The following is a 27,969-nucleotide window of genomic DNA, read 5'->3' on the forward strand; positions in this document are numbered from 1 at the left end:
GGTGATTTGCCAAGGCCTCTGGTCTGTGTTGCTATGGGGACCGGTCTCTCATGTTCAGACTGGGTCACGTTTACAAAAAAGAACAGAAGAGACGTATTTGGATCAAAATGTCTCTGTTGGTGAAACAGCAGCTTTTCTTATGAAATATACTGATTGCAATTCTTTTTCCCTTAGCTGTCATGTTAAACATGTTTTTTGCCTTCTAGTGATGGCATGTGGGCGGCCCCAGGGGACCTCCGTGTACAAGGTAGCAGAGTACGCCAGGCGTTTCGGTGTTCCAGTCATTGCTGACGGTGGCATTCAGACTGTGGGTCATGTGGTGAAAGCTCTGTCTCTTGGAGCATCGACTGGTGAGATCTGAGAGATTGTGACACACAATGTTGTAACAGTGCAGGGGGAAAATCCTTATCTAATTCTTAGTATTTCATACAGCTTGTTATCCTTAGAGATATCCAGTCGTTATAACAACAAAGCCGTTTATCACAGCAGGGAAGAGGGTAGGTTGTGTAATACAAAAACAGATAAATTTCTCCCATCTCCCACTCCAGTTATGATGGGCTCGTTGCTAGCAGCAACCACTGAGGCTCCTGGAGAGTACTTCTTCTCAGACGGTGTGCGGCTGAAAAAGTATCGTGGTATGGGCTCCCTGGACGCTATGGAGAAAAGCACCAGCAGCCAGAAACGCTATTTTAGGTATGTGGGAGGCCAAATTTGTGCAAATTTTGCAGCATTGTGATCCAGTTGGATGAATATTAATTGGGCCACGTTTCATCCACAGTGAGGGCGACAAGGTCAAAGTAGCCCAGGGTGTGTCGGGCTCAGTCCAGGACAAAGGCTCCATCCACAAGTTTGTACCGTACCTGATAGCAGGTATCCAACATGGCTGCCAAGACATTGGGGCAAAGAGTCTCTCTGTCCTCCGGTGAGCAGTCTGTGTGAACGACTGATTTCTAATACAAACTGAACTTTCATGTACGTTTATATTTACAGTGTTTGTGTCTTTCTCAGTTCTATGATGTACTCTGGAGAGCTGAAGTTTGAGAAGCGGACCATGTCTGCACAGGTGGAGGGAGGCGTTCATGGACTCCACTCGTAAGTCCAGAAACTTACAGCAAAATGCCTCTGCTGCATTACATTATATAGATGCTTGCTGTTACACTTTTGCTGTCTTTGTTGATTCGCTTGTATGTTTTTATTCATTATGTTGCAGAAGAATGGCTTGACCCCAATATTACTGTACTCCCTGTTAGTTGTTGACATGAGCAGTCTGTATAAAAATGGCAAAGAAAAGGGACAATTTAGCAATGAGTACCAATATTTTCAAATTCCGTTTCTATTACCTAAACCAATGGCAAGGCTAGAATATCTGACTTAGGTTTTTCACATCTGGTTGAACACTGAGAAGGTGCCACTAATTTTTGGTACCCACCAGTTCACTCCCTTCAAAGTCTTCACTACACAGACAAGTGATAGATTTAAAGAAAACCCTGAATTGTTTTTTGAAGTGATCTGGTGATTGTTACGCTGTTAGCAGGCATTTTGTTGGCATTATTTGGGTTAGGCTTGTCTACATAAAGCCATTTCAGACATTTTTGTCATTCACCTGAGACTGGATAGAATATCAAGTGACATAATTGATTATAATGCACTAATAAACACAAGACAAATCTAAATTTGCCATGTATCACTTGATTTAACTGTAGCTTATTACCTCTGTCTCTGTATTGTGAACAATTTCTATTATGTTCTATAAGAAGTTACTGCTACAAACAGCTGGAATCAACCAACTAAACTTCAGCTCCTGTTAATGTTTTGTCAGAACTTAGATTACATTAATCAGTGAGTCTTATTAATGTAATCTGTTAAAATCAGTGCTCATTGCTACAAGGATGGTGGCAAGGACAGTGTGTTACGGACAGTTCTACTTGTAACAGATGTGCAGTTATAGGGAAAAAAGGAACTAGAGAGGCATTTTGTGATTTTGACAACAAATTGTGCCTCTGGTGTTCTTTGTTTTGGGACCAGTATTGGTGCTGAAATGTGAAAATGTTCCCCATATTACTTTATACATCTTAACATATGTCACATGTATATCCTATCCAATATGACTGCACACAGTTTAGATGTGTGCCATATTCAAAACGACACAAAAAGGTTACAGGTCCGACCCTGTGAGATTGCTGTCGTGAATTTTACCAAAAAGTAACAAGGGTGCTCATTCACACATGAAACTGACACGTTTAGTTAGCATCAGATTAACAGAGTGCGTGTCTGAAAGATGCTTTAAGAGTAAAACCTCCCTGCAAATCAAAGCAGAGTTGTTCTGTGTTCTCCTCTTTATCCTGTGAATCATTTCCATCTTGATGGAGGTGATCTCTTCCAGGATGACAGATCTCCCATCCATAACCTCAACCCATTTGAACACCTATGAGAGATTTTGGACTGCTGCTTACAGTAATGTGAGATGTGTCTGTTGTACAGCAAGAGTTAAATACAGAGATCACAGGTCCTGTCAGGTGTAGAGTTTCAATCTGAAGAAGCTCTTTGATTAACTTACGGAATATGATATAAGCTACAGATCCTTCTAAGGAGATGTCCTAATCTCATCCTTAGGAAGAGCTTCTGTCTAAAGAATGTAAGATTTGGATGGTAACATGGTATGGGAAACTGTAGGATAAGGTTTAAACTTATAGCCATGACAACTCTTCCACTCTAAATGTGGGAATATCTTTGGAATATCGGTGTCCCATCCCTCCTTTAGTATTCCAGAGACTTAGAGAATCACTTCCAAAGAGCACCGATGCTATTGTGGTGGTCGAACGCATTAATATGTCACTTCTACTTTACTGCAAGACGGTAATTACAGTTGATTTGGTCTCCATACTGTGTCCCTGCAGGTCTCTTTGTTGCTGCCATGACATTACAGATGGACGTAGTAAATTTAACAACAGTTAATGAAAACTTGTTTTAGGCCAAATGCTGATTTTGCCTTTGTGTTTCTTGTTCTCCACAGTTATGAGAAGCGGCTTTACTGAACACCAGAGTTGGAGCACAGATCAGCGGTGCACGTTACATACCCAATCTAACAGTGACCAAATGCTAAATTGCCACTTCAAAAATACGCACCACCCACTACACCCCCCCTCTGCCCTCCCCCGTGTCGTATCCACTGCTGCTCTCTTTCTCCGATCCCAGCCAGCTGATCTGGGGAGCAAAGGGGGCACCGTAGCGAAGTGAGAACCTTCAAACTGACACCCGACTCTGTGAACACCTTGCACTCAAGAAAGTGGCGCATCAGGGTTTTTGGAATGACATACATAACTGTATCTTGAGTATGCAGCCCAACCCCACCCAATTTTGTGAGTGTTGATAGCAGTGTGAGTGCGTGAAGTAAGAGTAGTGTGTGTCTGAGTGTGTGGTATCGTTTAAAATGTGCGTTGGGACAGACAAAGTGAAGGTGCACTGCGTTTATTCGTCCTGTTATTATTAGTGAGGTGAAAACCGCCGTGGTGCAGATCCTATCAGCATCTTTTTTTGGCTATTTTTGGGATTCACGCTTACCAGCAAGCTCCCTGTAGAAGCCTCACGCATCCCAGTTCTTAAACACACTTGTACATACGTGCAGAAATCAAGACAAACACTTGTCTCTCTGTGTGCAGTGTGCCAGTCCGTCACACCATTTCAAGTCTTCACCGATATATGCTACTTGGAGAGTAACTGCTTATACTTAAGCGCATATTGTTTACTTGGTGTATTGTGGTTTCTGAGGTACGAGATATTGGTCATGGTTGTTATCTTGTCAACTTTGTATCCTTCGGTGTCACCAGAAGTCAGTACAGACCCACAGTTTTTACCCCTGTGGACATTCATTTACCCCTCGAAGACATGCTGAGCCAAACAACCAGTGTCCCGTCTCAGTGCAGAGAATTCATAAGTTAAGCATGAAAGGGACCAAAAAGCTGAACATCAGGTATGTTTAAAATGAAATCAAACTAAAATATATCAATCAAAAATAGTTGCTAAAGAGGAGAATGACAACTTCTTTGCCCATAATTTGAATACTTTTAGATAAAAACGACTTTATATCAAACCTGTATAGTCTCTGGGGGCTTTGAATTGAGCATGAAGGGTTTTTGATATGCATGTTTGTTTTTTCACTAAGCCAAACATGGCTGTATTTATATTCTGCTTTAATTGCATACATACTGCCAAGTGTATTTACACTTCCTTTGACACGCTTCTTTTGTAACTCCCAAACCAAAATTGGTGCAACAAGTTGCTCATTACTTTGTCACTCATTCCTTCCTGCGCTTTCATGACGTGGCATAGGCTCTCTGTAATTTTATTTCTGATATATTTGTTTCTTTTCACCAGAGATATGCCTTGAAACAGGGATAGAAACAGGGCTGCACATGACAGCTCAGTGAAAATGCATTCAAATGCATAATGTTACACACCTTCTCGCCTCCTTTTTCTTACTTTAAAACGCTTTCGCTCTGTTTGTTACCATTGAGCTTATGTAGGGATAGGCTTTTCTAACATTTTCATACTAGACATTCTTTTTGCCAGATGTTGTTTTTTTGTTTTGTTTTTTTTAAATAAAATGTCCTGGATTGTATGAGTTGCTTTCTCTAACCTGCTAATGTACTTTACCCTGCACAGGGTTCACTTGACTAACAAAGATCTTGCAACTGGACTGAATTGCAAGGAAATGTACATGAAATATATGAAGAAATATATACCTATATTAGATGGAAATGACTGCTGCTTGTTTTCAGTTTCCCACCTAAAGAGGTAATTCAGGTTTTTAAAATGTCTTATTTGTCAAGTACTGAGTCCTGTTAGTCCATCTAAAAAGCACAACTATAGTGACATGTGAGATATTTTATTTTTTGTGTTGCTTTTTTGTATGATTTCAGCTTCACAACAGTTGCCATAACACTTGTAAGCTTTTGCAACCTACAACCAAAACGGCAAGAAAGCTCTTTTTAGATGGACAGTAAAGACTCAGTATTCTGTAAATCCATTAGGAGATTTTGAGGAATATCACTTCAGAACATGTTTGCAGTAAAACACTCAACAGATGATAGTTGCTTTTGCTGTTCAATATGGAAAAGAGGAATAAATAAATAAAACCGTTTATGTCCTACTGTCTTTTTGAACAGGAGTCATAAAGCCAGACCTCAAAGAGAAGAAGCCAAGCATTACAAAACAAACTTTATTAAACAACGTGTTGAGCAAAGTTATATTTAAACATAAATAAATTAGTAAGCTGGTCATACAAGATGCTGTCTGGATCATTATATAGACGCACAAGATAAATGTAGTGTGCTTTATACCAGTAGAGGGCGCTGGTGCACCATAACTGCAAGTAAGATGCTTATTGGTATGTGGAGTTTCAACTTAATTTGAATCTCATTCATTCAACATGAGATTTTAAGATATTCAGCAGAATTTGAAAGGGTATGACCTCAGTAGTAATTAAATAAGTGCTTAATTCAGTCACAGTACTATATTGGAATGTTTGAATGCAATAAAAACATTTGTACAAATCAGTTCTTGTTATATCACCACTCAGTAAAATGTTACTATTATTTTGACTGTATCAAACTTCACCAGCCTTTTATCAAACATGTAAAAGTTACAAATTACCTTTTGGCTTTTGACATTCTTGGCACTTAGACCCTCACTGACATTCAATAGTAACACATTTAGCTCATCAAACTTCCGAAAACTTTACTTTGGCAGCTATTATGGTATCTGCAAAGCTACCATGCACTATCAAATAGTGTAAAAAATCCTTGACAGTCAACCTCCTGCACAAACCAGACACTCTTCTTAAGTCCTCAGTATCACTCTTGTTTGACCAGACTCCTTTATAAATCGATAGTCTCACTGCAGATGCTCAAGGCATCGATTTGTCTGCAGACGCTGATGAATTCCTCCTGCACAGATCGGTCTGCCTCAATGGAGATGTCCAGGTCCAGGCTCTCCTGTGAGGCCGCACCCAGTGTTTGATACTGCCTCTGTGGGTCAGAGGACACCACGTGGCCTGAGTTACTTTGCTGGAGAAGCTGCCGTGCTTGTCTCTCTGGGCTCGGACAGAGAACCAGCGATGAGCTTTCCATGGAGGCTCGGTAGAGGGAACAGGAGGAAGAGCTGCCCCTCCAACGCTCAGGTGAGGAACAGCTGGAGGAAGAGCACAGGGAGGGAGAATGCGGATCACCTTTAACACCGTCATCTTTAGACGGGGAGCAAGGAGGCTTGGAGGACATTTCCACACAAGAGGAGGTCCGATACAGGCCAGGGTCAGCTGAGAGAGGATCACTGAGCCCGTTGCTGGGAAGTGTCCAGTGGTTGTTTATAGACAGGTCACTGCAGCGACCAGGCCGAGAAGGGCTGAAGAGGCTCATGGGAAAGAGGGCCTCGCTGAATAGTGCCTCGTCTATGCTGCGGCGCAAGTTGATGGGCGAAGGTGGCCGTAGATCTGTGGTGGAGTCGCTAGTGAATGAAGATCCACCTGATGGCTCTCTGCCTCCTGCATCCTCTGGTTTCTCTGAACCCTGGAAGTCCAAATCCAGATCCAGGTCTCGGTATGCCAAGGCGCGGTTGCTGTGGTAGAGGAGGTCCAGGCCGTTCAGACTGCTTCCAAGCCTCTCATCCACCAGAGTGTAAAGAGGAAGGCTCTCCGTCTCTCCAAGACCAACAGTGTCAACGATGGCGAGCTTTTCCTGCTGGCTCAGTGTCCACTGGTAGCTTCCAGGCAGGATGGGTGACTTGGTCGCCAATAGTTCAGTCCAGCAGCTTCCAGCAGCTGGAAGGTGATCTGAACAATAGACTGGCTGAGCAACCACCAAGGCTAAGGTGAGACAAACCCCGAGCTCACACAGCCTGCAGCTGAACTGGAAGGCCCACCATGGCCAAGGATGGAAGACCTCCTCTCCACCTGCAACACCCATCGCATTGAGCATCGCGTATAACTGAAGTCCTGCACATGCTAGAGAAAACAATGCTGAGAGACAAACTGTTACAGCAGCTCGGTCCCAGTCTCGGCTCTCAGCAAAGGGGCAGCGGTTGTAGCGTTCAGCTGGAGTCGGAGATGTGTTGTTCAGGTGGTAGATGTGCTTTGAATCTGCCCGCACGTAGATGTAGAACACAAAATAAGCTGCAGAAAGAAATGTTGCCAGAGCCACAAAGGCTCCACGGGAGATAAGTGAAAGAAAGAGGCACAGGGGAGGCTTTTGCTGGTAGAATTTCAGTAATGTCACCGGACCGAATGCAGCACCGAAGTGCAGGACGACCAGGCAGGCCAGGAAACAGGGTCTCTGGAAGGCCGAGTAGGAGAGCTGCATTCTTGAGCGCATGGAGAGGAGAAGGAAAACCAGACCGAAAGCTGCAGTGAGGCAGGGGAAAGGTGCTTCGTAGAGCATCAGCGAGGCCTCCGTGGAGGGTAAGCGGTCCTGGTGGCCGTAGGCATCATAGAGGAGAGAGAACGATCTGGTGCAACCGGCAGCTAGAAGGAACAGGCTGACCAGGGCGAAGTAGCCACATCCAGACGGGCATCGGAGTGGCAGGCAGAGCAGATTGAGCGCTGAGGCTAGCGTCAGCATGGCAAAGACGCATCCTGCACCGTAAACATGTGCCTCCCAGGCCAGGCCCCAGGCTGCCATGGCGCTGTTCCAGTCCGTGTACAGGGGCACCAACATGGGTGGAGCTGGGATCAGGAAGGGGTTGTTAGACTGGTTCATGGTGGTGGTGTTTTGTGTGGGCTTGATGTTGGAGGTGGTCATGGAGTCCCAGGTGTAGGAGAAGTTGCAGATCCCAGAGTGCTCTTTATTGCAGTCTGGAAGGAAGGTGGCGTCAGTGTCTGCGGGGTTGGACATCCAGTCTTCGGTGTACAGAGGAATTTGTGGAGTTTCTCGGAGAAAACCTGAAAAGAAAAGAGACATAATTTGAATCAAATTTACTATGAATAACTCCGAGGATATGGCATCAGCTTAGAGATAGCAATAACTGTAAACGTCTACTCCTATATCACATCAAGGCATGCTAATTGTATGCTCAAGAGAATACATGGAAGCATTTAATCAATGTTGAAACTGAGCTGTAGAGCAAATTGGCTCTGATCCAGGATGGTGAAAGAGTGCTGTTCTCCTAATGTGCTAATCCTGAGTAAAAGCTTGTAAGAAGGCAACTTCAAACTGAACCAGTGTGCGTGTGTGTGTGTGTGTGTGTGTGTGTGTGTGTGTGTGTGTGTGTGTGTGTGTGTGTGTGAGATCAGCCCACTCAGAACCACAGAGCTAGTTTTTCTTGCTTTACGTAACCCATCTGGAGTTTCCATGCGAGTGTAGTTAATTATGATTGTGTCAGACGCGTTTGAGTGCTGCAAAGGAAGTGGTTCAGCTTTGGAAATGAAAGAGTAACCACGTATATATGTGTTTGTGTGAAATATTCAAGAACGCCTGCAAAGCTCATCTACGCCGCACGCATTTATACAGCTTAATTACTGGAGGATGACTTGAATGGGATGTACACGAGTCACTCCACACAGCATAATGTCTCACAGATGAGCAAAAAGATTTTTCTTTGTCCACATCACCAAGCTTCACCTTCTTGTTCTTTTTCATAAAACGCAACCGAGAGAAAAGACCTTTACCAATAGTGGCAGCTAGTAAACCTCACCCTCATAAAGAGAATCTATTCCAGTACGACAGAAAAGAGGCTGCATCCAAGTGATTTACACACACACAGGCTCATCAGTCATTTCGCTGCAGGCCGGCTTATCAGAGACAATAAGTCCTCCATAAAGAGCCAGGTGCTATAATGGACCACAGTGACAGGGACAAACGGACTGGATAAACTGACAGCACAGTGAATCACACGGCTGACAGGTTTAGTGAAGTGGACACTCATACATATGGTTTGCAATCAGTTTGATGTCAGTCAATGGCATTTTTATCGATTAAAAATTTCGTTAAGTACAGTCAAAAAAAGCCCAGCCATAACTTTTGTCTAAAGCTGCGAAAAACAGTGCTCGAAAGGCATTTAGAGAAACCCGGAAAAAACATTATGTATGGTGGTAATGTTATGTGCCAGTTTAAGAACATAGATGTGCCCACATCAGCACCACAAAAGCCACAAATCTTTGCGTGTAGGTTTGAAGATGTCTCACTTGTTTCTGAAGTAAAGCTAAAAGCGGAATTCATGTGGTTTAGCGTTTTTGCTTTAAGTCTGTCTCACATGTCTTTTATAGGATGTATTCCTGTGTTTCCCATCCCACCCAGTCCTGCTCCCCTAATTCGCTCTTTTGTTTATTATTTCCCTTCAACACCCGCCTTCAAAAGGGGGAAACTCCCATAGGTGGGTTTGTTATTTTTAAACTAGGACAGCGTCACTACTCTCTTTGACTGCCCTGAATTTTATAAGTCTCTTCCCTTGCCTTATGTTTCCCTCTTTTTCCACATGTATAGACCCAATGTATAGCAGCTGCTATTTCTATTCTGTTTAATATGTCCACTTGATGCTGAGATGCAAAAACCATTTCACTCTGACTCATTTTAATGTGTTTCCCATAGTCTGGTTCTCTGTGTGCAGCTCTTTGGGCGTGTATTCGTGCATTTGCATGTGCTTGTACGGTACTGTTGATGTTCAAGTACCCCTTATGAACACAGCCGTGCTCTCTTTGGCCTCAGATCCTCCTGAGTGGTTTCACAAGTGCTTCAGCACCTCTCCACTGTCTGCCTGTTCTTTGACTTCATCATTATTCCTTATTTGCCTCCTGACCTCAGAGCTGAATCACAGTCCCGGGTTGTGATGAAAACGTCAAGCTTGAGGAAATATGACCTCTCAGCCAGCTGCCCTTGCATCTGTCAGCGTGATGCAGCAGTTTTATTTCACACCGAATTCTGAGCTGTCCTCAGCTTAATCATTTCCTCAACAGGAGGAAAAAAAAACAAGAATAGATTTTTTTCTGGGGTTTTTGTGTTTGCGCTGATGCAGTTTTTTTTTAAATTAAGGCCCAATGCAAAATGCTGTGGAGATAGCTCCCTTATGCATCTTTCTCCTAATGATCAGCTTTTTATTGTACTATGTTGTTAAGAGCAATATGGCAGGGAAGAGAGTTAGATACATGTGTGAGCATCAGTCAGTGCATTTAGAGATGCCACACATGCCTGGAAAGTACAAGCTGTACGGCCATTAGTTAAGCAAACAGACGAAACAACCTGTTCCACACTGAAATTTAATTTGCCAGACAGGAGAGACTGGATTTGAACACACTGTCCTGAGGTGTCTGGAACACCCATGACATTTTAGACTAATGAGACAAATGAGAGAAAACACTTAGGTCATGAATGATGGAAAATAAGCAAATATTTATTTAAGAATAAACTAAAATAAAAATATCTAAGAAATCCAACATTTGCTGTCATTTATTTTTAAAGCGATTTATTCTATGATAACTTTGTCGTAATGCACAGTATTGTTAAGTTCTTTCTACTTCTAGCCATGGTTGTGCTGTTTCCATAGCGATGCAGGATTTTATAGTTCAGTGAAAAATTAGGCCATAGTGAGTGAAAATGTGACTTTTCACTCCAATTTCTGGACGTTTCTGTGAAGAGCAGAAACGCCCAGAAATTGATTGGGGATTAACTACGCTAAAAATAAGAGTCTACAGCTACACTAGCAACTCTGTGAGGTTGTACTTTGGCACAGCAGCAGTTTGAGCTGAATGCTAACACCATTTAACTTACATTGGCAACAGTGACATTAACATGCTAATGTTTAGTTTAGTTCACTAGTTTACAACACAGGGACCATGCCCAACACAATTATGCAGCCAGAGTTAGCAATATAGCTAATTTACATCTGCAGTAATATTTAGCATGATCACTATTTTAACTTAGCTTCAGCATCTTAGCTTGCCAATTAGCACAACATAAATACATATCTGAGTTTGATGGTGTTTTAGCATATTTGATCTTAAGCCAAAATACTGGAAAAATGAAACGTTCTGTCTCAGAAATCAAGGTGATCCAACCAATAGGTGAGAAGGCATTCAATATAATACCACAAATGTCAACCTCATGGTAGCATTAGAGGAAATTATGTGGATTCACTGTCTGTAACAAACCTGGTAAATCCTGACTGGAAAGGCAATGCATTCCCTTTTGATGAACCAATAAAAATCGACAAATAAATCAATGACAACAATAATCATTCCATCCAGCTGTTCACTGAAACAGTAATGGAACTACTTGTTTGTTCAATCTCCACAGTGAATCAATGGAAAATGCATGACATTTGTCTTCCTGACCCTCAAATTAGAAAGCAAAAATCAGCTGACCTATGTTTATTTTTGTTGAAAGTTGTAACACTAGCAGTCTAAATTTAAAACATCTCATATGCCATTTCTCTTATAACCCTACACTACATGCCTGCCAAGACAATGCCATCTTATCATAACAGACAGGAGCTGTGTGGGAAATGTGGCTGCAGTGTAAAACAAACACACAGCTGCAGGCGTTTTCAATGTGGGGGCCACTGATAAAGTAGGTGGGACTGAGCATCAATGACTCGTCTGCCCATTTGTTTACTTTCCAGGGCGATGGCTTAGATGCCACTGAGTCGGACTGAGTGGAAAACGTGACGGGCAATGAATTAGCGCCATGTTTTGCTGCCCCGCTCGTGTCAATAAATGTCACATCTGAGCTGCGGGGCCGACCGAGCGGCCTGAACGGGGTTTGGTATGTGGTGGTGGCTGCAGTACAGGGATGGATCAGAGCGTTACGATCCACTGCATGCCGCTCGGTCATCTGACACATTCCTGTGGGAACAAGTCTCCCATGCCAGGCACAGCTGACACATCTGCTGGAGGCCGACACACACAGAAAGCAAAATCTGTGGACACCAACTGAGAGGCCACAACTAATAAACAATTACAACGTTTAATCTTTTAAAGACTTGGCATGAAGTCAACATTTTAAAATGACGAGGAAAGCTCTGCTGCTTGTTGAAGGTTAGGGTTTACAAAATGCTAGCAGTTCAATGAAACTGTACTAACTGTAAGTGTGGTAGTGTATCAAGCTAAATGCTAACAAATTATGAAAAATGCAGTACACTTTGCAACAAATACCAGAATTTCCCACCAATATACATTTTGCTAGATGTAAGCTAAGCTTCTGTTCTGGCCATTCTGACCCACAATCCTTGTTGGAAGATACATCATACATGTGTTACAGCATATTGCACAAGTTTTAAAAAAATTTTTAAAACAAATTTGAACCCTCAAGGACACCAGAATAACTCATTTCGAACTTCGACTGGGATGAGTATATGAGCAAGACGTTCAAGACTTAAGGTATAATATTATGATGAAGCAGTCCGAGTTGTATGCAATCTGCATGCAACTGTACTTTTTAATGGTGGTTGCGGCCTCACATTGCTGGACCATTCTCTAGTGCTGATGCAGTACTGAGCAGAATGGTCTGGCAGCACCTCTTTATCAAACAAGCTCTGAAGTGTTTGTATTTTTTTAAACCAATCACAGTCATCTTTGGTGGGGCTGAGAGCAGGATGCAGGAAGCCTTTACTTGCAGGTTGAGGCTAAATCCACCCTAATATGTTTAAATTTGAAAAGAACCTCTGTCTGATGAGTGTTTAAACACCATACATACACGCCTGAAAGCGGATAACGCCACCAGACACGGAAATTATCACAAACTGCTTGAATAACAGTTTGCTTCCTGCGCATGTAGGTGACAGCATCATCAAATGCAGATTTCAACTGAGATGCGTTTTAGAAATTAAAATGCATTAGTGTGGACATTTGCCCACCCATCTGGCTACACTGACGCTGCTCGATTAATTTCTGTATTTACCAACTTTCATGCCAGCGAATTCATAGTTTCTCTAACTGCAAACTGCTAGTATTTACAATAATCAGCATATTAATTTAGCACATTAACATGGAAACCTTTGATACTAAATACAAATTATTGCTGGATGGTGGAAATGCTATTAGTCTTGCAAATGTCATAAACTTACTCTTTAAAAGATTACATTGATATTCAGTCACATGTTGTTGAGCCAAAGTATTGGTAAAGTTATAAAAATGAACTGCTCTTTTCAGTAGTGGGCCTTTAACCATATTTCTCCAGGTTTACAACAACAACAACTACAAAACACAGTAAAACTGGATATTCACCACCTGTAAGAATTACCTGCTCTAGTCATAGGTGAGTGTAGGCGTCACCCACTGAGAGCTCAGACCCACCCAATGACAAAACATCAAATCTGAATTAGTCAAAACCAATCAATACATATTTTTGCATTTTTTAAAGATGATATATTCATTACAGCTGAAAGCAAAACATTTAATGTGTTTGGCTTTTGTTTACCATTTCGTACTATTTTTTTCTGAACAGTAGATGCATTTTGTGTGAGAGTGTGTGTATGTGTATGTGTGTTTTTTTGTAAACCTGTGGGGACGTCACCTGTCAATCATCCTCACCTGTCTGTCACTCACGCGCACCTCAGAGTGACGTTAGCTAAACATGCTAGCTGCCTGTAGTTAGCCTCCGGTTCATATATAACGTAGAAAAATGGCACATTATTAAAAGCTGACACGTAATAGGACCGTGAGGAAGAGAAAAAGTTCCTTCTGAGGTCCTGTTCGGTAACCGGGGCCGTGACGGGAGCTATTTCCGCCGTCACAGAGTGTAGTGGACCGATGCTAATTCATACATAAATCAACCTGTCAGCAGTTACTTTTCCCCAGCGGTGGACCGGAAGGCGCTAAGAGGACAGGTTGCTAAACCGCAGTGACATATCCCAAACCTCAGAGCATCACTGGTGACACAGACTCGACTTTCCTTATGTTTTCACTGAAAAACAGCAGACCAAACTGGACTACAGTCAGATAAAATCAGTGGCTACGGTGCAGACAACACACAGGTAAAATATTTACATTATTTGCTGGCTTATAGGAGCAAATGCCTAAGCATCTTCCTCAGGTGTGTGTTTATTTGGCCTCTGAGCCAGGCTGACACACTGTTGTATTGCATGAGCATATGTTAAACTTATTTTTTATCAGTTTTTTTTTTTTTTGACATTTTGGCTTGTGACAGTCAGAAAAACAAATGCATATTAATGATGGCTGCATTCATTTGGAGGAAGTCTATCTTTTGTTCATGCTGGGTCACTATCATGTCTTACTGAGAGGCTTAATGGAACTGAACACCACTTGTGCTTTACCTAAAGGCTGTGCTCCAATATACAGACAAACAGACCATATAGTATGCTAGACAAAGGTTTTGGATGTCCCAATTCATAGTATGTTAAATTAGATATGCCCTGAAATACCAAGCATGCAAGCCAGCATGTTTTTCTGGCCATGCTGACCCACAATCCTGTTTTCTGACAGCTCATTTTGCATTACAGACTGCAATGGTCAACGGTTAAGGTGCAATATTATGACAAATGTAGTATGGGCCAGTTGTATGCATTCTGCATGAAATGGTACGTATACTTTGTGAGGGCAGCCTCAGAACGTACTTACAAGAAAGTGTTTGGAATGCCGCCAAAATGTCTGCTGTGAAAAAGGTCCTGGTGTGTTCCAAACATAGACTGTATTTCAAAGATAAATGTAGCCTTCAGGTCTGAAAAATGAAGCCAATTTGGTTGACATACACCTGAGTTCTTTCAAAACACCAGCAGTGTGTGATTCCTGTGGTTGCTAAAAGAAGTCAGATTTTATAGATGATTCCTTTGATCTGTTACCTCTATAAGCATTTCCTCATGAGTTTATGGTATCAATCGCTAGTTTCAAAACTTTCTGAACTCATCATGATGTTAATTTTGTAAATTATGATCCCATTTAGAGTAGAATGTAGGATAAATTAAGTTATGTTTTAGAGCGGGGCACACTTGTGATTGTCAGACTGTTAATGTACCACCATGTATGATGTCCATGAGTTCTCAGTCTGTTGCACTGCTCGCTTGTTATGTTCTGTATCAAAAGCCTCACATGGTGATGGCTAAATACCAAACTCAATCAACTTTTATCTACAGTACACTGTTTCAATACCCATACAACCTCAATATTTAGTATGCCAAAAAAAGCTGTCATATACCAAAAAAGTAATTTACCAAAAAATATTTAGCAGTGGAAGGAGGCATCACTTTAAAGTCACTTATTTGGTATATTATGATGAAATCATATGTCCCAATTTTATGCATATTGCATGCAGTAGTACAACTTTGTAAGCACATCTGCAGTACATCCTGAAAGATAAAAGTAAAACTATGCAGTTTAGAATGCAGGACTGGTGTTTAAGTTCAAGGCTGCTGCTGTTGTCCATGCCAGCTGAATGTGGTTGCATATGTTTGCAGGTACTGGGAGAGGCCGGCTGTTGCCACACCCTCTATCAGGTGTTTGTTTGAGGCTATATCCTTCCTTTTTCATTAAAAAAACAAACAAACAAAAAAGCTCTTTCCAGTTGAATGCTCAGCATAATTTCAGAAATAATCTCTGTTCATCCTAATACGCCTAAAATGGATAATGCCACCAGACATGGGAATTGTTGCAAATCACTCCAATAATAGCTCGTCTCATACACATGTAGACGTAATTACCACAGAAGTTAACTGTACAACAAGATCAGCAATGCCTGTAATTCATCGTCCATGCTGAGTTATCCATAAATAGTCAAGAATGATATCTATGTTTTGCTCTGAAAATGTGTGATAGAAGCGTAACAATTCAGGGAAGGACACACTGACTGATACGAGCCAATCAGGAGACTGACATGCGCTTTGTTGCTTCTCAAAGTTTCAGTTTCCACTTCTCCAGACTAAAGCAGGAGTTATCAAACTAAAAAGGGTCAGCAGTTAATGCTTAAAAAATGAAAATTAGTATAGACCACATTTGTGCTGCCAAGGTAAGGTTGAAGAAAAACATTCTGTGAGGAACCATAAAATCTGTAGCCACCAAATTTAATGACAATTCATCCAATAGTTGCTCAGATCCACAAATATGAACTTTGTGATGGTACTTGAGGAAAAGTGAAATGATCACCAAAGTCTGTAGGATTCCTCATTTGTGGACTAAGGATTTGTTTTTAAGATTTCATTCCTGTAGCTACACAATGCTAGCATGACATAAAATTTACATCAGCATGGTAAAATTCCAGGTTAATTCCTCTTTCACGGCAGCTGAAGTGTGAATATTAACATGACTTTCAAATTGATAGCTTAGTATAAATCAAAAGTTGTCTTAAGTCAGTTCTGTCAATTGTTAATAAAGGCCGACAGCACACGATAAATCAATGAGCAAACACACAGTGGAAAAGCTATTAGTGCACAGGGCTGTATTTACGTCTTCATTTCTTTCAGTCCTGCTAATAAATCTTGAAAGGTCTCACATGAGGCACCTAACCTGTAGACCGGCTGAGCTAATAAAGCAGAAGGATTCGTCTGCTGTTACATGGACTACAACTACCCCACACTCTTGCTTAATTGGCTACCTTTGCGTTGATTCCGCTTAATGAAACTGAGGACTCCATGTAGTTTTCATCTGATTGCCTTCATTTTCAATTTGGCTCACTGCAGAAAAAGCAATTTAGCAGGAGCTGTTGGAGAAGTCAAATCCCGCATACTGACGAGGGGCCAGTTGTGTGTGTTGGGAAATGTGAAACTGAGGTTTTATCTGCTTCTGAAACAGTTTGATTCAATGCAAAAACAATTGCTGTGAGCCCGTTAAAGCAAACAGAAGAGTTTGTACGACAACTGTAAATATGCACAGCCGGTATGTTCGGCAGCAGATTTTTGCTTTAGGGAGAACACAGTCTAGTATCATGTGCACAGAGTAGTGAGATTGTTTGACTCACTTATTCGTGACACACCAAACTAAACAGCCCCGTGGCATCTCATCATCAGCATGTGGCACATTTGACAGGTCTATTTTTGAAAATCACTTGACAGCATCTGCTATTCTGGGATGAGGTAATGTGGGTTACATCTGCTCCTGTGAACTGGGCCAAAAGTGGCTTCAAGATGGTGGACTAATGTATAAGAATTATACCTTTAAATTGTACCAGTTTTTAGGGATTATGACAGTCTTAGTCTAGAATAGTGGTAGTAATTCATAATTAGTATGAATACATGCCTTGAAAAGATGAGGAGTAAATTTTTCAGACTAACATGTACTGTCTGTGTCGTCAAAGCCTTATTATTATTATTATTATTATTATTATTATTATTATTATTATTATTATTATTATTATTATTATTATTATTATTATTATTATCTTGTTATTATATGCCATCAGACTTCACGCTGCCATTTTAAATGACATGTTCTTTCCTTGCAGTGATGATTGGCACTTAAAACTATTTTGAGTCAACTCCACATCTACCTCCCTGCTGCCATGAACACTCACTAGACACTAATCCGCTGCTGAAAATAGTCCCTCAAAAATGATGAACTGTTTGTAAAACTCAAACTGTGAATAAGCTGTGCTTGGGGCTAACAGCCACAGACAGGATGAGTTTGAAGTATTGAGAGATGGTGATAGTTTTAGTTTTGTTGACAGATGGTTTCCATCCAAATGTAGCTCGAATTATATCCGAATTCCCAGAAAATCTACAAAAGAAAGTGCATTAGCGTCTGTTTTTATGCACTACCATGATGCGAACATCAGGCTCATTAAGATAAACAGCTGGTGGAGTAAATTTTCCATTCTGGTGCCATTTAAATATTGCAGAAGACGAGGGATATAAACTAAAAGCCAGCCAAACTTAACACGGGGGAAAACAATGTAATAGATTTGTCAGAGATGTGTAATTCATTATTGTTGTATGTCTTAATTTGAGTAATGTTACTATCTTCTTATTGCTCCACACAGATCTGATGTGTGTCTTGTCTTCATTGGAGCACAAAGCTTTTTTCGGGCTGTAGTTTCAAGGCTGGCTGGTTGGATTGGGTGATATGCTCTCATCTAGTCAAATTCTCATTAGTCAGACAAACGATGGTGTTAGATCCATAAAGAGAAAAGTGCTACATCAGTAACCTCCCATGATGATTTTGCTATTTTTGGTGGTGGGAGGAAAAGAGTACACACGAACTCGCCCTACCTAACAGAAACTGCTTTTCCTAACTTATTTAATATTTACTCAACGCTTACTCAGAGTTGGCTCCAAACTGTTTGACACCATGCAACATAAGTAGTCGGTGTGGCTGCATTTTCCTAAGACAAATGGTCAAAAAGTCTAGTGTAAACTTTACACAGCTCAACAAGCAAATAAAATAGTGCACAATTTTTCATACAAATGTGGGCAGGTTCACGCTGGTTGGCTGCCAGACTGTTGTAATTTGAATATATCATAACTAGGATAAAATGATTTAAGAAGCTGCAAATACTAGCTTGTCATGCATATTTGTAATTTATCTAGTCTAAGGATATAAGGCTAGTAGGTAGACGCTGTGGCTGGTTTAGTTAATGTACAGATAACGTGCAGATTTTCTTTTTCCCCTCATGAACAATCAATTGGTTAAAAAGTAGGTACAATTTTAGTTGATCAAGATTCTGTTTGCTCGACTATAGCCCGACACATTTGGTTTATTTGCAAAGTTTTTTTCCACTGAACTATGTTAGACTTTGTGGTCATGGACCTTCAGTTACCTGCAATATTTGTACCTAATAGGTTTCTGTGCTTCATCTTTAACAAGGATGTAAATCAGACATGCTATAAGAGCCTCTTGACACCCTGCCATGAATGGATTCCAATGCAGAATAAAAAAAATAAAATAAAATTACTACTGCAGCAAGGAACTTCAGTGTGTTCTCATTGTTTAATGGAAACTCTTGTTATTGGATAGAGAATTATTTATCTGACAGACAGTACAGAGAAATATTTGTTCAGTGGGTGGGCACTGTTCCCTGTCTTTTCTGTTCTCTAAAGTCACAGATTGAATGGGCAGTTTTCTCCTCCCATTGGAAGCAATTAGTAGCTTCAGGGAAAGGATGCAGGGTAATTGTTCCTCCCAGTCCTTTGACAGATTTACAGATACTGAAACAGCTACAGGATGGCTTATGAAACAAACAGCATGCAGCGTTTTTATCTGTCCTCCTAACAGCATGACTTTGTAAACACATGCTTAAAATGGATTGGATTTTGAAGTTAGTTGCAGTGTTTGTTTACATCTCAAGGGATGTGTTTGCTCACCTGTGCTCTGTGGCTGGGATGTTGTCAGCAGCTTAGCGGATGGCGTGGAAATGTCTGCCAAACTAGTGCCACCGTCCCCATCTGCAGCCGAGGGAACCACACCTTCCTCATCCTCCTTATCCTCTTTGCCAGGCAGCTCTGGGAACACACATGGAGTTTAACCCTGAATGATCTCAAAGCGATCAGGAGTACAATTTACTTCACACAGCATTGTAGCTCCAAAGTAGTCTGAGTAAAACAGATTAGTAAATCTGGAGCTTGCCAAAAGAGAGTTTAACCCTCCCCGTTCTCTGCTCACAGCACATCTGAGACTTAACACTGTAGAAAATGAAAGGACTATATTTCTTAACCCAGTTCTGTCAGGGATCGGGCTATCATCCACTTAGTTGTACTCAGTCATCCATAGCACAGTAGACCGGGCCTCTGTGGTCTAATTACATTGACATCCTTATGTGTATGTGCATGGGTGTGTACATCCTGGTTCATCACAAAGCTAGACTCGTTCTTAGTGCTACAGTGAAGCTCAAGAAAGAACATTTCATAGAGAGCACAAAAAGAGAGAAAAAAAGAGATGCAAGACAGATGGCAAGAGATAGAGAGAATGACAAATTAAAACTATATGACAGGGACATCATTCTTTTTTCCCTTCGGGTCAGTTTGGTTCAGTCTCAGAATATGTTTTTACACTCAGCCCCCCACTCAGGAATTGTGTGTTTTACAATGTCGCCATTAATGACACCAGATGAGATATGGGGCAATATGCAGTGAATTAATCTGCAGGGAGGAAATGAAGAGCTCACTCGTTGATGAAGCGAGGGACAGTAGGTTCTGTTTTAGATTATAGCTTCAGAATTTATATTAATAAAAGTACCAAGACAGAATAGTGAGGAGGATAATGAGTGAGGAAAAAAAACATCATAACGAGTACAAAGCAATGCAAGCTACTATCTTAGGATATAATCTAGGTCATGTTCATAGCTCCCAAGTTAATCGTAAGTTTTACAAGACTCTGAAGACAAATCCGCTTCACTTTATTGCACTGTTGACTCCTACACAGCAAGTCTTAGCCAAATGAGATGGAGAGTAATGACGAACAAAGTTAAGTACTGCACATGAATGCACCTGCACACACACAAATGTCATCTGGAGTAAATCTGAGGCAATCCCAAGTATAAATCCCAAGTCTTTAAAACCTGGGACTTGAAAGTCAGACCTTTAAGCACTCAAGGGTAAATCAGTCACTTTATGATACGGAGCAATATTTGAACTGAACAAGTTCCAATTTTAATTGTGTTTTGTTTTGTACTGGTGTGAACATGAACAGTTTCAGTGACTCAATTATGCCATTTTGCTTAAAAACCATATTTAATTTTAAAACACAGACATATTGCTGACTGTCTTAGTTTTTGTATCTCAAAGCTTTTTAAGAAAGGGTAACTTATCTATACAAAAGATTATTAGTTGCAAAAATATTTTGGTCAGATTTAAAAAAAAAAAACAAAAAAAAACTTATATTAGGAAATATGTGCAAAAAGTTTACATCACTGACATTTTTTTTGCAGTCAAATCTTTTACATGAATGAATTGTAAGTATCCCCTATCAAATACAGGTCATTTTAATGATGCAATGTCAAAACTTCATTAGGTAGTCCATTTCTAGTAAACTGTAAATTATGCTTATGCACATTATTTGCTTGTTTTTCTGATTATCGTAAAACTTTTTGTAGTTTAGCTGAAAACTTGAGGCTTAAAGGTCCCATGTCCATGTTTGCATGTCTTAAAGCCTTTGAGGTATAAAATGATAGCTGTCAAAATATGAGAATGTTTGCTGCTGCTATTCCTAAATCACAGACACAACACTGATCACAGCAAACACGGCACACAGGCAGCATAAAGCAGAGTGGTAGATACGAGGTCTAGAAAAGTTGCGTTCTAGCACTGAAAAAAAATCTCATCTTTGCAAAGAAACCGTAATTTTGATATATTCTTGGAATACTTTGCTACTTGAAAGTATTAGAAGCAGAAGTTCTGATCTCACTCACTAATTCATGTCTCTGTCAGCTGCTGTTCGGTCAGCTGTTTTGCTCTGTGCTGTCAGCTATGAGTGCAGAGAGAGTCTTCTTCCTGAAGGGGGCGTGGACAGCAGCAGACTTTGGGGACAATTGAGTCTTTAATTTAATTGCTGACAAGGGTCACAGTATGGCACCTTTAAATAGGATATTCAACTGCAGCTGTTTAGATCTGTGGTGCAGACAGCAGTACAGGTATCTGTAGTGTTAGATGAAATTACAGTAATTTAATTTAAGCTAATAAGATCTAGTTTCAATGAGATAAGAAGAGTAGATATGTTCACTCACTCACTCACTCATGGTACAGTAGCACTCATCTCTTCTGCGCATCAAAAGCAAAATTACCGATGACCAGCTATTTATAGAGACTGCTGAAGGAGCAAAATAAAAACAAGAAGATGAAAGAGAGGGAGGCGTAAGCAAAATATACTGTCTCCATTTTACTTTCTAAACAGCTCAGCCTTCCACATGAGAGTTGAATTATCCTTTTAGCACCTAACTAATGAGTACATACGTATTTTCTTTGATCTTTGTCACTTTAAAGTCTGGTACTCGGAATATTTCAGTGCGTCTTCTTCACTGTAAGCTGTGAATTCATGTTATAAAGACTTAGGTTTCATCCAGAGATATATCCCAAATTTCAGCACCCTTAGTGGAGAAAGCTTTTAAGGCAATAGTGGTCATTTTGGTGTGACGGTTATAATGCAGTATTTAGTGGTTCAGAAAATCCCTATTATCTTCGGGTTCCAGAAATGATGGGAAAGATGATGTTGCACTCCATTACACTGCTTATTCATGTAAGCATTGAGTGAGTTAATGACAAGAATACATACATGGGCTAATTACAAATACACTAAACTGAGAAAGAAAGGGGATGGGTTGTGGAGCAGTGCAGAAGAGAGTCAGATGCTCCTAATTAGATTCATTATAATAGAGTATTATGACTTGGATACACTTACTTATCTTGAAATTTGTTTCAGACTCGCTGTACTTGCACAAAATTGCATCATGTTGTTGCTAATTTGGTTCTTTTTCAAGATAGTTGCTAAGGACTTAGGAGTATTTTGTAACTGCTGTCTTACTTAAAATCATTCTGACATAATCTTTATTGCACTGTAACATTTCTATCCGTTAGTGTTTTTCCTGAGGTTCATTCATTCTCAGAACTGTCGGTCAAATGCTAAAATCAAACCCATTTAGTAAAATTAGTTATTATGAGAAGATTAACATAATACTGAAGACGCCACAGTGTTCTGTGTTTGCCTTAAAGCCCATTTTCCATGTAAAATCTATCAAAGGAGATCAGATCTTCATGTCACATGCTTGGTGTGTAAATCCATTTCCATAATCAATTCATCTGTCATTGGCCTCGCTTTAGCTGTTTGTGGTACATTGCTGCGATCGCAGAGACAGTATATCCTTGCAGGTAATAGAATAGCGTGGAAAGGTCTTGTCTCACTGCTGCCTATTAGTGCAGCCTACAGTAATGGAAATGGTGGGAGGAGGGGAGAGAAAGAGCAGGCTAAAGGAAAGCTTTTTGGAAGAGAATTTACAGCAGTGGCTTTAGAAAACCTAAATTTTCAGCCCCCTAGTTCTTTTCCCCTCCTTTTTTCCGCTCTCTCTCATAATTGCCCTTGCTGTCGGTGTCCCTTAGTAGAGAATTTGACACAGATGCAGAGCATTGCTGTTTTTTTTCACACCTGACAGCCTCCTCAAGGGCAATGCCACACAGCAAATGCTCTCTGGATCAATGAAAACCCACCCACTTTTTGTGGTGAAGATGTTCAGCACCTCCTGTTGTGAAATGATTCACCCTGTGCAGCTTTAAAATACATTATAGCACCCTGATAGAGTGCTCACATGGGGATAATGTATGATAATGCGGGGGTACTGTGTTTTCATTTTCATATTAGTCTCCACCTGTGTCCTTTGGCAAGGTGTGAATGTCTACACACTGCAAGACTCCAGTTCAAAGCTACAAGAAACAGAAAAGGAAGCTCAAATGTGCTGTTTCTATTGGTTTCCATTTCTCCTTGAATGACCAGGAGCTTCTCTCATCCCTGTCAAGACATTTCAACCTTCAAAGCAGCCGTAGCTGACATGTCTGTCTATTGAACAAACTGACAGGGGATTTGTGTTTGTACAGACACAAAAAGATGGCAAAGAGGGAGGGAGGGATGGACGAGACTAAATGGCAAGAAGCATGTTCAGCATCCATGAACAGCGACTGGCGAGCGGATGGTCCCACAGGAGAGGTGGTGGTTTCGCTGAGTGTGCGCTTAGAATACTGATACATGAACACAACAGCCCTCCCCACCCTGCCGAAAACCCCCTTTCTTTTCTGTATTGCCACCACATGGTGTACAACTGAAAACAAGCGCAGACACAACACTGATCGCAGCAGACTAAACAGTATCCACCAGTTTCACTGCAGACAGCGTGGAGTGTGACATAAGAGGTCTGGAATTATTCCAACGCAGATTAAAAAATCTGTCTCAAAGAAACTGTAATTTTAACATATTGACAGAATACTTTGCTTTTTCTAAGTATACAAATGCTGAAGCTGAGAATTCATTCTCAAACTTGGAATATGCTATTTAAAAACTGATTACATCTCAAGGTCCATTTAGTAATTGCTCTTGAGCTTTTAAACATGGACGATGAGTCCTCGGAGTGCTCAGGAAAACAAATTTATACAGTTCTGTGGCAACGTGGAAAATGATTTCTGCAGCACAAAACTGTTAAAAGCTCCAGAACAGAAAATAAAAAAGCCTTGATGTCTTTGTGTTGCTTGTACCCAATATCTAAAAATTAAGTTTTGACAAAATGGAAAAGAAATTGAAATGTTAATTTTCTTTTTTCTAACCAGATGGGGCGATAAATAAAGAAAAATAAAGTATTTTTGAAACGGAATTTATGTAATGGTCGTCCCTAAGAGGTGAAAACATGCTCAGTAAATGTTTTAAAATTGTTCCATTGATTATCAAAATGTATGACCAAAAGTAACATTTTGGCATTTGTGCAGGGAAGATGCTGTGACCTGTTTTTATAAAAATGCTGATACATTTTCAATAGAAAAAAGATATAATAAGAATATAAGGTAGCACCATTATGTTTAGATTATTTGCTTTGTTATGCTTTGTATGCTTGTTTGTGTAATTATTTGTAGACTCGAATAGGAAGTTCATGTATATGTACAAGCAGAACATGATTATGTCCTACACATGCGTGGACACTCCTGTGTGGATACATCCACCAAACAGTCATGGTTTTATCAAATGGAAGCAGAACATCACTGGTTGATAGTAATCGACTCATCATCGTCTGGCCCAACCTTCGACCCTAAATGATGAATGTGTCTGTACACTGAGGAGACTCTCCCTCTGAAGACACATTAAACGTACAGACTGTGTTGGGGGATGGTTAGGGGAAAGGAGGTATTGCCTCAATGTCGTGTCAGAGTCTCCAGAAACCAGTAGCTGTTTTAGCTCATCATCTTTCCCTTTTCATGCATGTGGAGAACAAAACCCCCATCGAGGAGTTTCCAATCAAATACTCCTTCCTTCCATTCGCTGAGGTAATGGCTCATGCAATGTTGAAATGGATGCGCTGCTTGAAAAATCATCATAGATGGTTAAAGGGATAGTTAGAGGGATAAATTGATTTATTAAAATAGGGTGGTAAAAATTTTGTGCTGGTAGGGATTGTGAAATGCAAAATTAACTCAGGGTACGGATGAGACCAGTAAACAACAGTAGCTAAACAGTAGCTAGTGTTTTAAAGACTTGGAAATGCAATAAAGATGTGTCAGTTTGTGGTAGATGGTTCAAATGCATTTATGATGGTGTATTTGTGAAGCAACTCCCATTTCTGAAAGCTACCATGTTGTTCCTATTTATATATCCTCAGGTTCAGCAGTCGGTTGTCTGTCCACTTAGACTGATGAGTGTTTAGATGTTATGTCAAGAAATCTTTAAGATTTAAGAAAAAGTTCAACACAGAACTCATCAGTCTCATTGCATTAATGCTAATTTTAGTCATCTACTTATTGATTGTAGACAGGTTTTCAACTGGATCCGTATTTTATGCAAATCTCAGACCTTTGCCTACTTACTATGTCAGAAATGTCATTGATCAAGCCGAACTGTCTGCAGTCTTTTGACAGCCTCCTATTGAACACTAAAGACCTGCTTACACATGATTGATCACGTCTTTTGAGTCAATCCAACCATTATTGATTTGTTTAACTTTGCTTACCTCCTGCTATTGGAAAGTTAACCCATTGACTCTGAGTTGTGCTTGTTATGGATTCCCAGACTAGTTTGTGATCGATCCCCGGAGCAGTGGAATTTACCCCTGGATTTTCCTCCACGGCTGCAGACCTGGCTTCTGAGAAGCCCAGGTCAGCCTCGCTTTGAGTCGAATGAGTTTCTGACATTGTGGTCTCTTCAGCTTGGAGGGTAATGCTCACAGCTGAATCATTTGGTCCTGTAGTAAATGTGGTTTCCGAGGAGGTAGGGTGAGCAGCAGGCCCCAGAGGGTGTCTGCCGGTCAATGTGGTCTCCACCAGTCCTGGATTTGTCGTGGTGGTTTGGGCTGCTGCCCAGATCAAGGCAGTGGGAACTGTAGTTTCTGGTGCTATCGTTGAAGAGATCTTTTCTGTAAAATCCTCAGCTTCCTGATAAACACTGTGTTCATCTGGGAGGTGTTGTGCAGTGGCACCCATGCTGGGTTCAGCTACTCGCACGGTGCCCCATGGTGGGTGGGTATGTGTTGCGTTTTGTTCAGGAACGTTAGTGCTGGTGGGACTGTTGGTGAACAGAGTGTTTCTGATAGAGCTGCTTGTGGGAGAGTAGGAGTCTGAAACAAGAGTATCATTGTCACTCTGAGCTAAGCTGCTGTGTGGAGAATCTGATGTCCCTGTGGGAAGTGATTCAGTTCTTATCTTTGTCACGCTGGTTAGGAGCCCCTGAGTCAAAGTGGTGGGCGGCTGAGATGATTCAGAAATGCTCCCTTCTCCTGAGCCTGACTGGTCTTGCAAGTGATCAATTGGTTCTGTCAGCCCTTTGGCAGCTGTGGTCAATGTAGCTGTCTCATCTTTACCTTCCGAACCTCCGTAAAAAGGGATGCGGAAAGGCAGTGAGGGAAGGGAAGGGAGCTTTGGCAGAGACGGTTTCCACCAGTAAGAGCTAGGTTTATTTTCAGGTGGGCTTTCACGTGATGGCGTCGTTCCCCAGAGGGCCTCTTCGTCAGCCAGAGCCTGCCTGTGAAGTAGCAAAAAGTACCAGAAGAAGAGAGCCAAGGTCCGGTGGAGGCGAAGCATGCTGTCGACAGTGGTGCACGGACCGGTCACATGTTGTTCTCCATTCTCCAACTCCCTGAGGCGGGTTTGGCTGGCACGCCTGCAAAACGGCCTAGAAGACAAGAGCACACAGGACAGCGGGTGACACACTTTTCCACCACTCTTGAACAGCTAAATTTGAGTTGACGAAAACTTGATAGATTTTGCATCTGTCCATTTTTCTTTTCATTAAACATTTTTGGAAGCTCCAGCTTCAGTTTCTCAGAGAATGACCTGTTTTTTTTTTTAGCTTTTTCCAGACTCTAAAGTAATCAAGTATAGAAACTATGCCAGCCATTACAAGCGACTGCTGAAGTTAGCAGGCTAAAAAAACGTCACCCACCGCAAATCACAACAAGGACTTAAGTATTACTGACACCCCGCAATTAGTGGTGTTCTGTTAGAGGTGGTGGTCAGTATTTATGTCATGCTGATGCTCACATGCATACCGTGTTGCAGTGGTTGGGCTGACCAGTTAGAGAAAGAACTTCCCTCCATATGCATCCTATTCAGCAAGGAGTGGTCAAGAAAATAATGTGATGAGAGCTGGGTTGGGGGAGGTTAGTGAAGAATTAGGGTCTGGCTTGCCAGCCTAAGAATAGAGGGACCTCTTATTCTTTTGTGGAGCGCCGAATGGTTCAAAGTCACTAGCCTGTTGCCTCAGTGAAAAGACTAGAGCACCAAAGGAATTTCCCCTGTGAGAACAACAACCTGTATGCTCTAGCTGTACTTAACTCTCCCCTCAATATCCCCCAGCTTTTGCCTTGCTCTTTTTCAATCTCAGATTTATTTGTTCTTTAAAGCAGCCATAGAAAGATCTGTTTGTGTGGGAGTGAAAAAAACGTCAACATTCAAAGAAAACTGCTATCATCGTGAAGTTCTCTCCGGCTTCTCTACCATGCTCTCATTCTCTTTACACATGTTACTTCACACTTCTTCATTGCCAACTACTGTTCTTCTCTCAGACAAATTTATTTGCAAAGCACTTCATTCCCCTGACCCATGCCAGTTCTCTCTACTTTCAAGTTCTTGTAGTTTTCTTTTGCACACAATCACTTTAGATCATTGAGCCACTGTCGTACAAATCTAGGGCTAGTTCTCGCTGATCAGGAAGACAGAGGCTTTGACCAGTCATCTCTCCCTCTGTTCCCGCCTGCAGGGATGAAACCGGCCTGGATACACAGTCAGATGCTCACATATGAAGCTTGACTTCCAGGGGGTCAAACATAGAGCTTCCCACACACTCCCCAGTTTTAGCATTTTGACTGAAGAGCATGAAAATCAGTTTCCAAGGAGGTGAGGTTGTTTTTAGATGCCTGTTTGTTCAAGCTTGCA

At 41.1% G+C, this 27,969-nt stretch overlaps 2 protein-coding genes across 8 annotated transcripts in view; one reads left to right on the plus strand and one right to left on the minus strand.

Moving 5' to 3' along the window:
- Positions 1-5,140, plus strand: part of impdh1b (IMP (inosine 5'-monophosphate) dehydrogenase 1b) — a 29,638-nt gene extending 24,498 nt beyond the window's left edge. For all 7 annotated transcript variants that reach the window (XM_023284756.3, XM_035954843.2, XM_035954844.2 and 4 more), the window contains 5 exons: positions 207-350; positions 549-693; positions 779-922; positions 1,009-1,092; positions 3,014-5,140. In XM_023284756.3, coding sequence (XP_023140524.2) covers positions 207-350; positions 549-693; positions 779-922; positions 1,009-1,092; positions 3,014-3,035 — 539 coding nt within the window. In that variant the 3' untranslated portion in view covers positions 3,036-5,140. The remainder of the gene's footprint in view (positions 1-206; positions 351-548; positions 694-778; positions 923-1,008; positions 1,093-3,013) is intronic.
- Positions 5,141-5,204: 64 nt separating this feature from the next.
- The window catches only part of prrt4b (proline rich transmembrane protein 4b), a 28,640-nt gene continuing 5,875 nt past the window's right edge, over positions 5,205-27,969 (minus strand). The window contains exons 2-4 of the mRNA XM_023284748.3: positions 25,551-26,707; positions 19,225-19,362; positions 5,205-7,930 (exon numbers count right to left, since the gene is read on the minus strand). Of these exons, the coding sequence (XP_023140516.1) occupies positions 5,877-7,930; positions 19,225-19,362; positions 25,551-26,616 (3,258 nt within the window). The 5' untranslated portion in view covers positions 26,617-26,707 and the 3' untranslated portion in view covers positions 5,205-5,876. The remainder of the gene's footprint in view (positions 7,931-19,224; positions 19,363-25,550; positions 26,708-27,969) is intronic.

The sequence above is a fragment of the Amphiprion ocellaris genome, chromosome 21, assembly GCF_022539595.1.
Source record: "Amphiprion ocellaris isolate individual 3 ecotype Okinawa chromosome 21, ASM2253959v1, whole genome shotgun sequence".
Classification (NCBI taxonomy): domain Eukaryota; kingdom Metazoa; phylum Chordata; class Actinopteri; family Pomacentridae; genus Amphiprion; species Amphiprion ocellaris.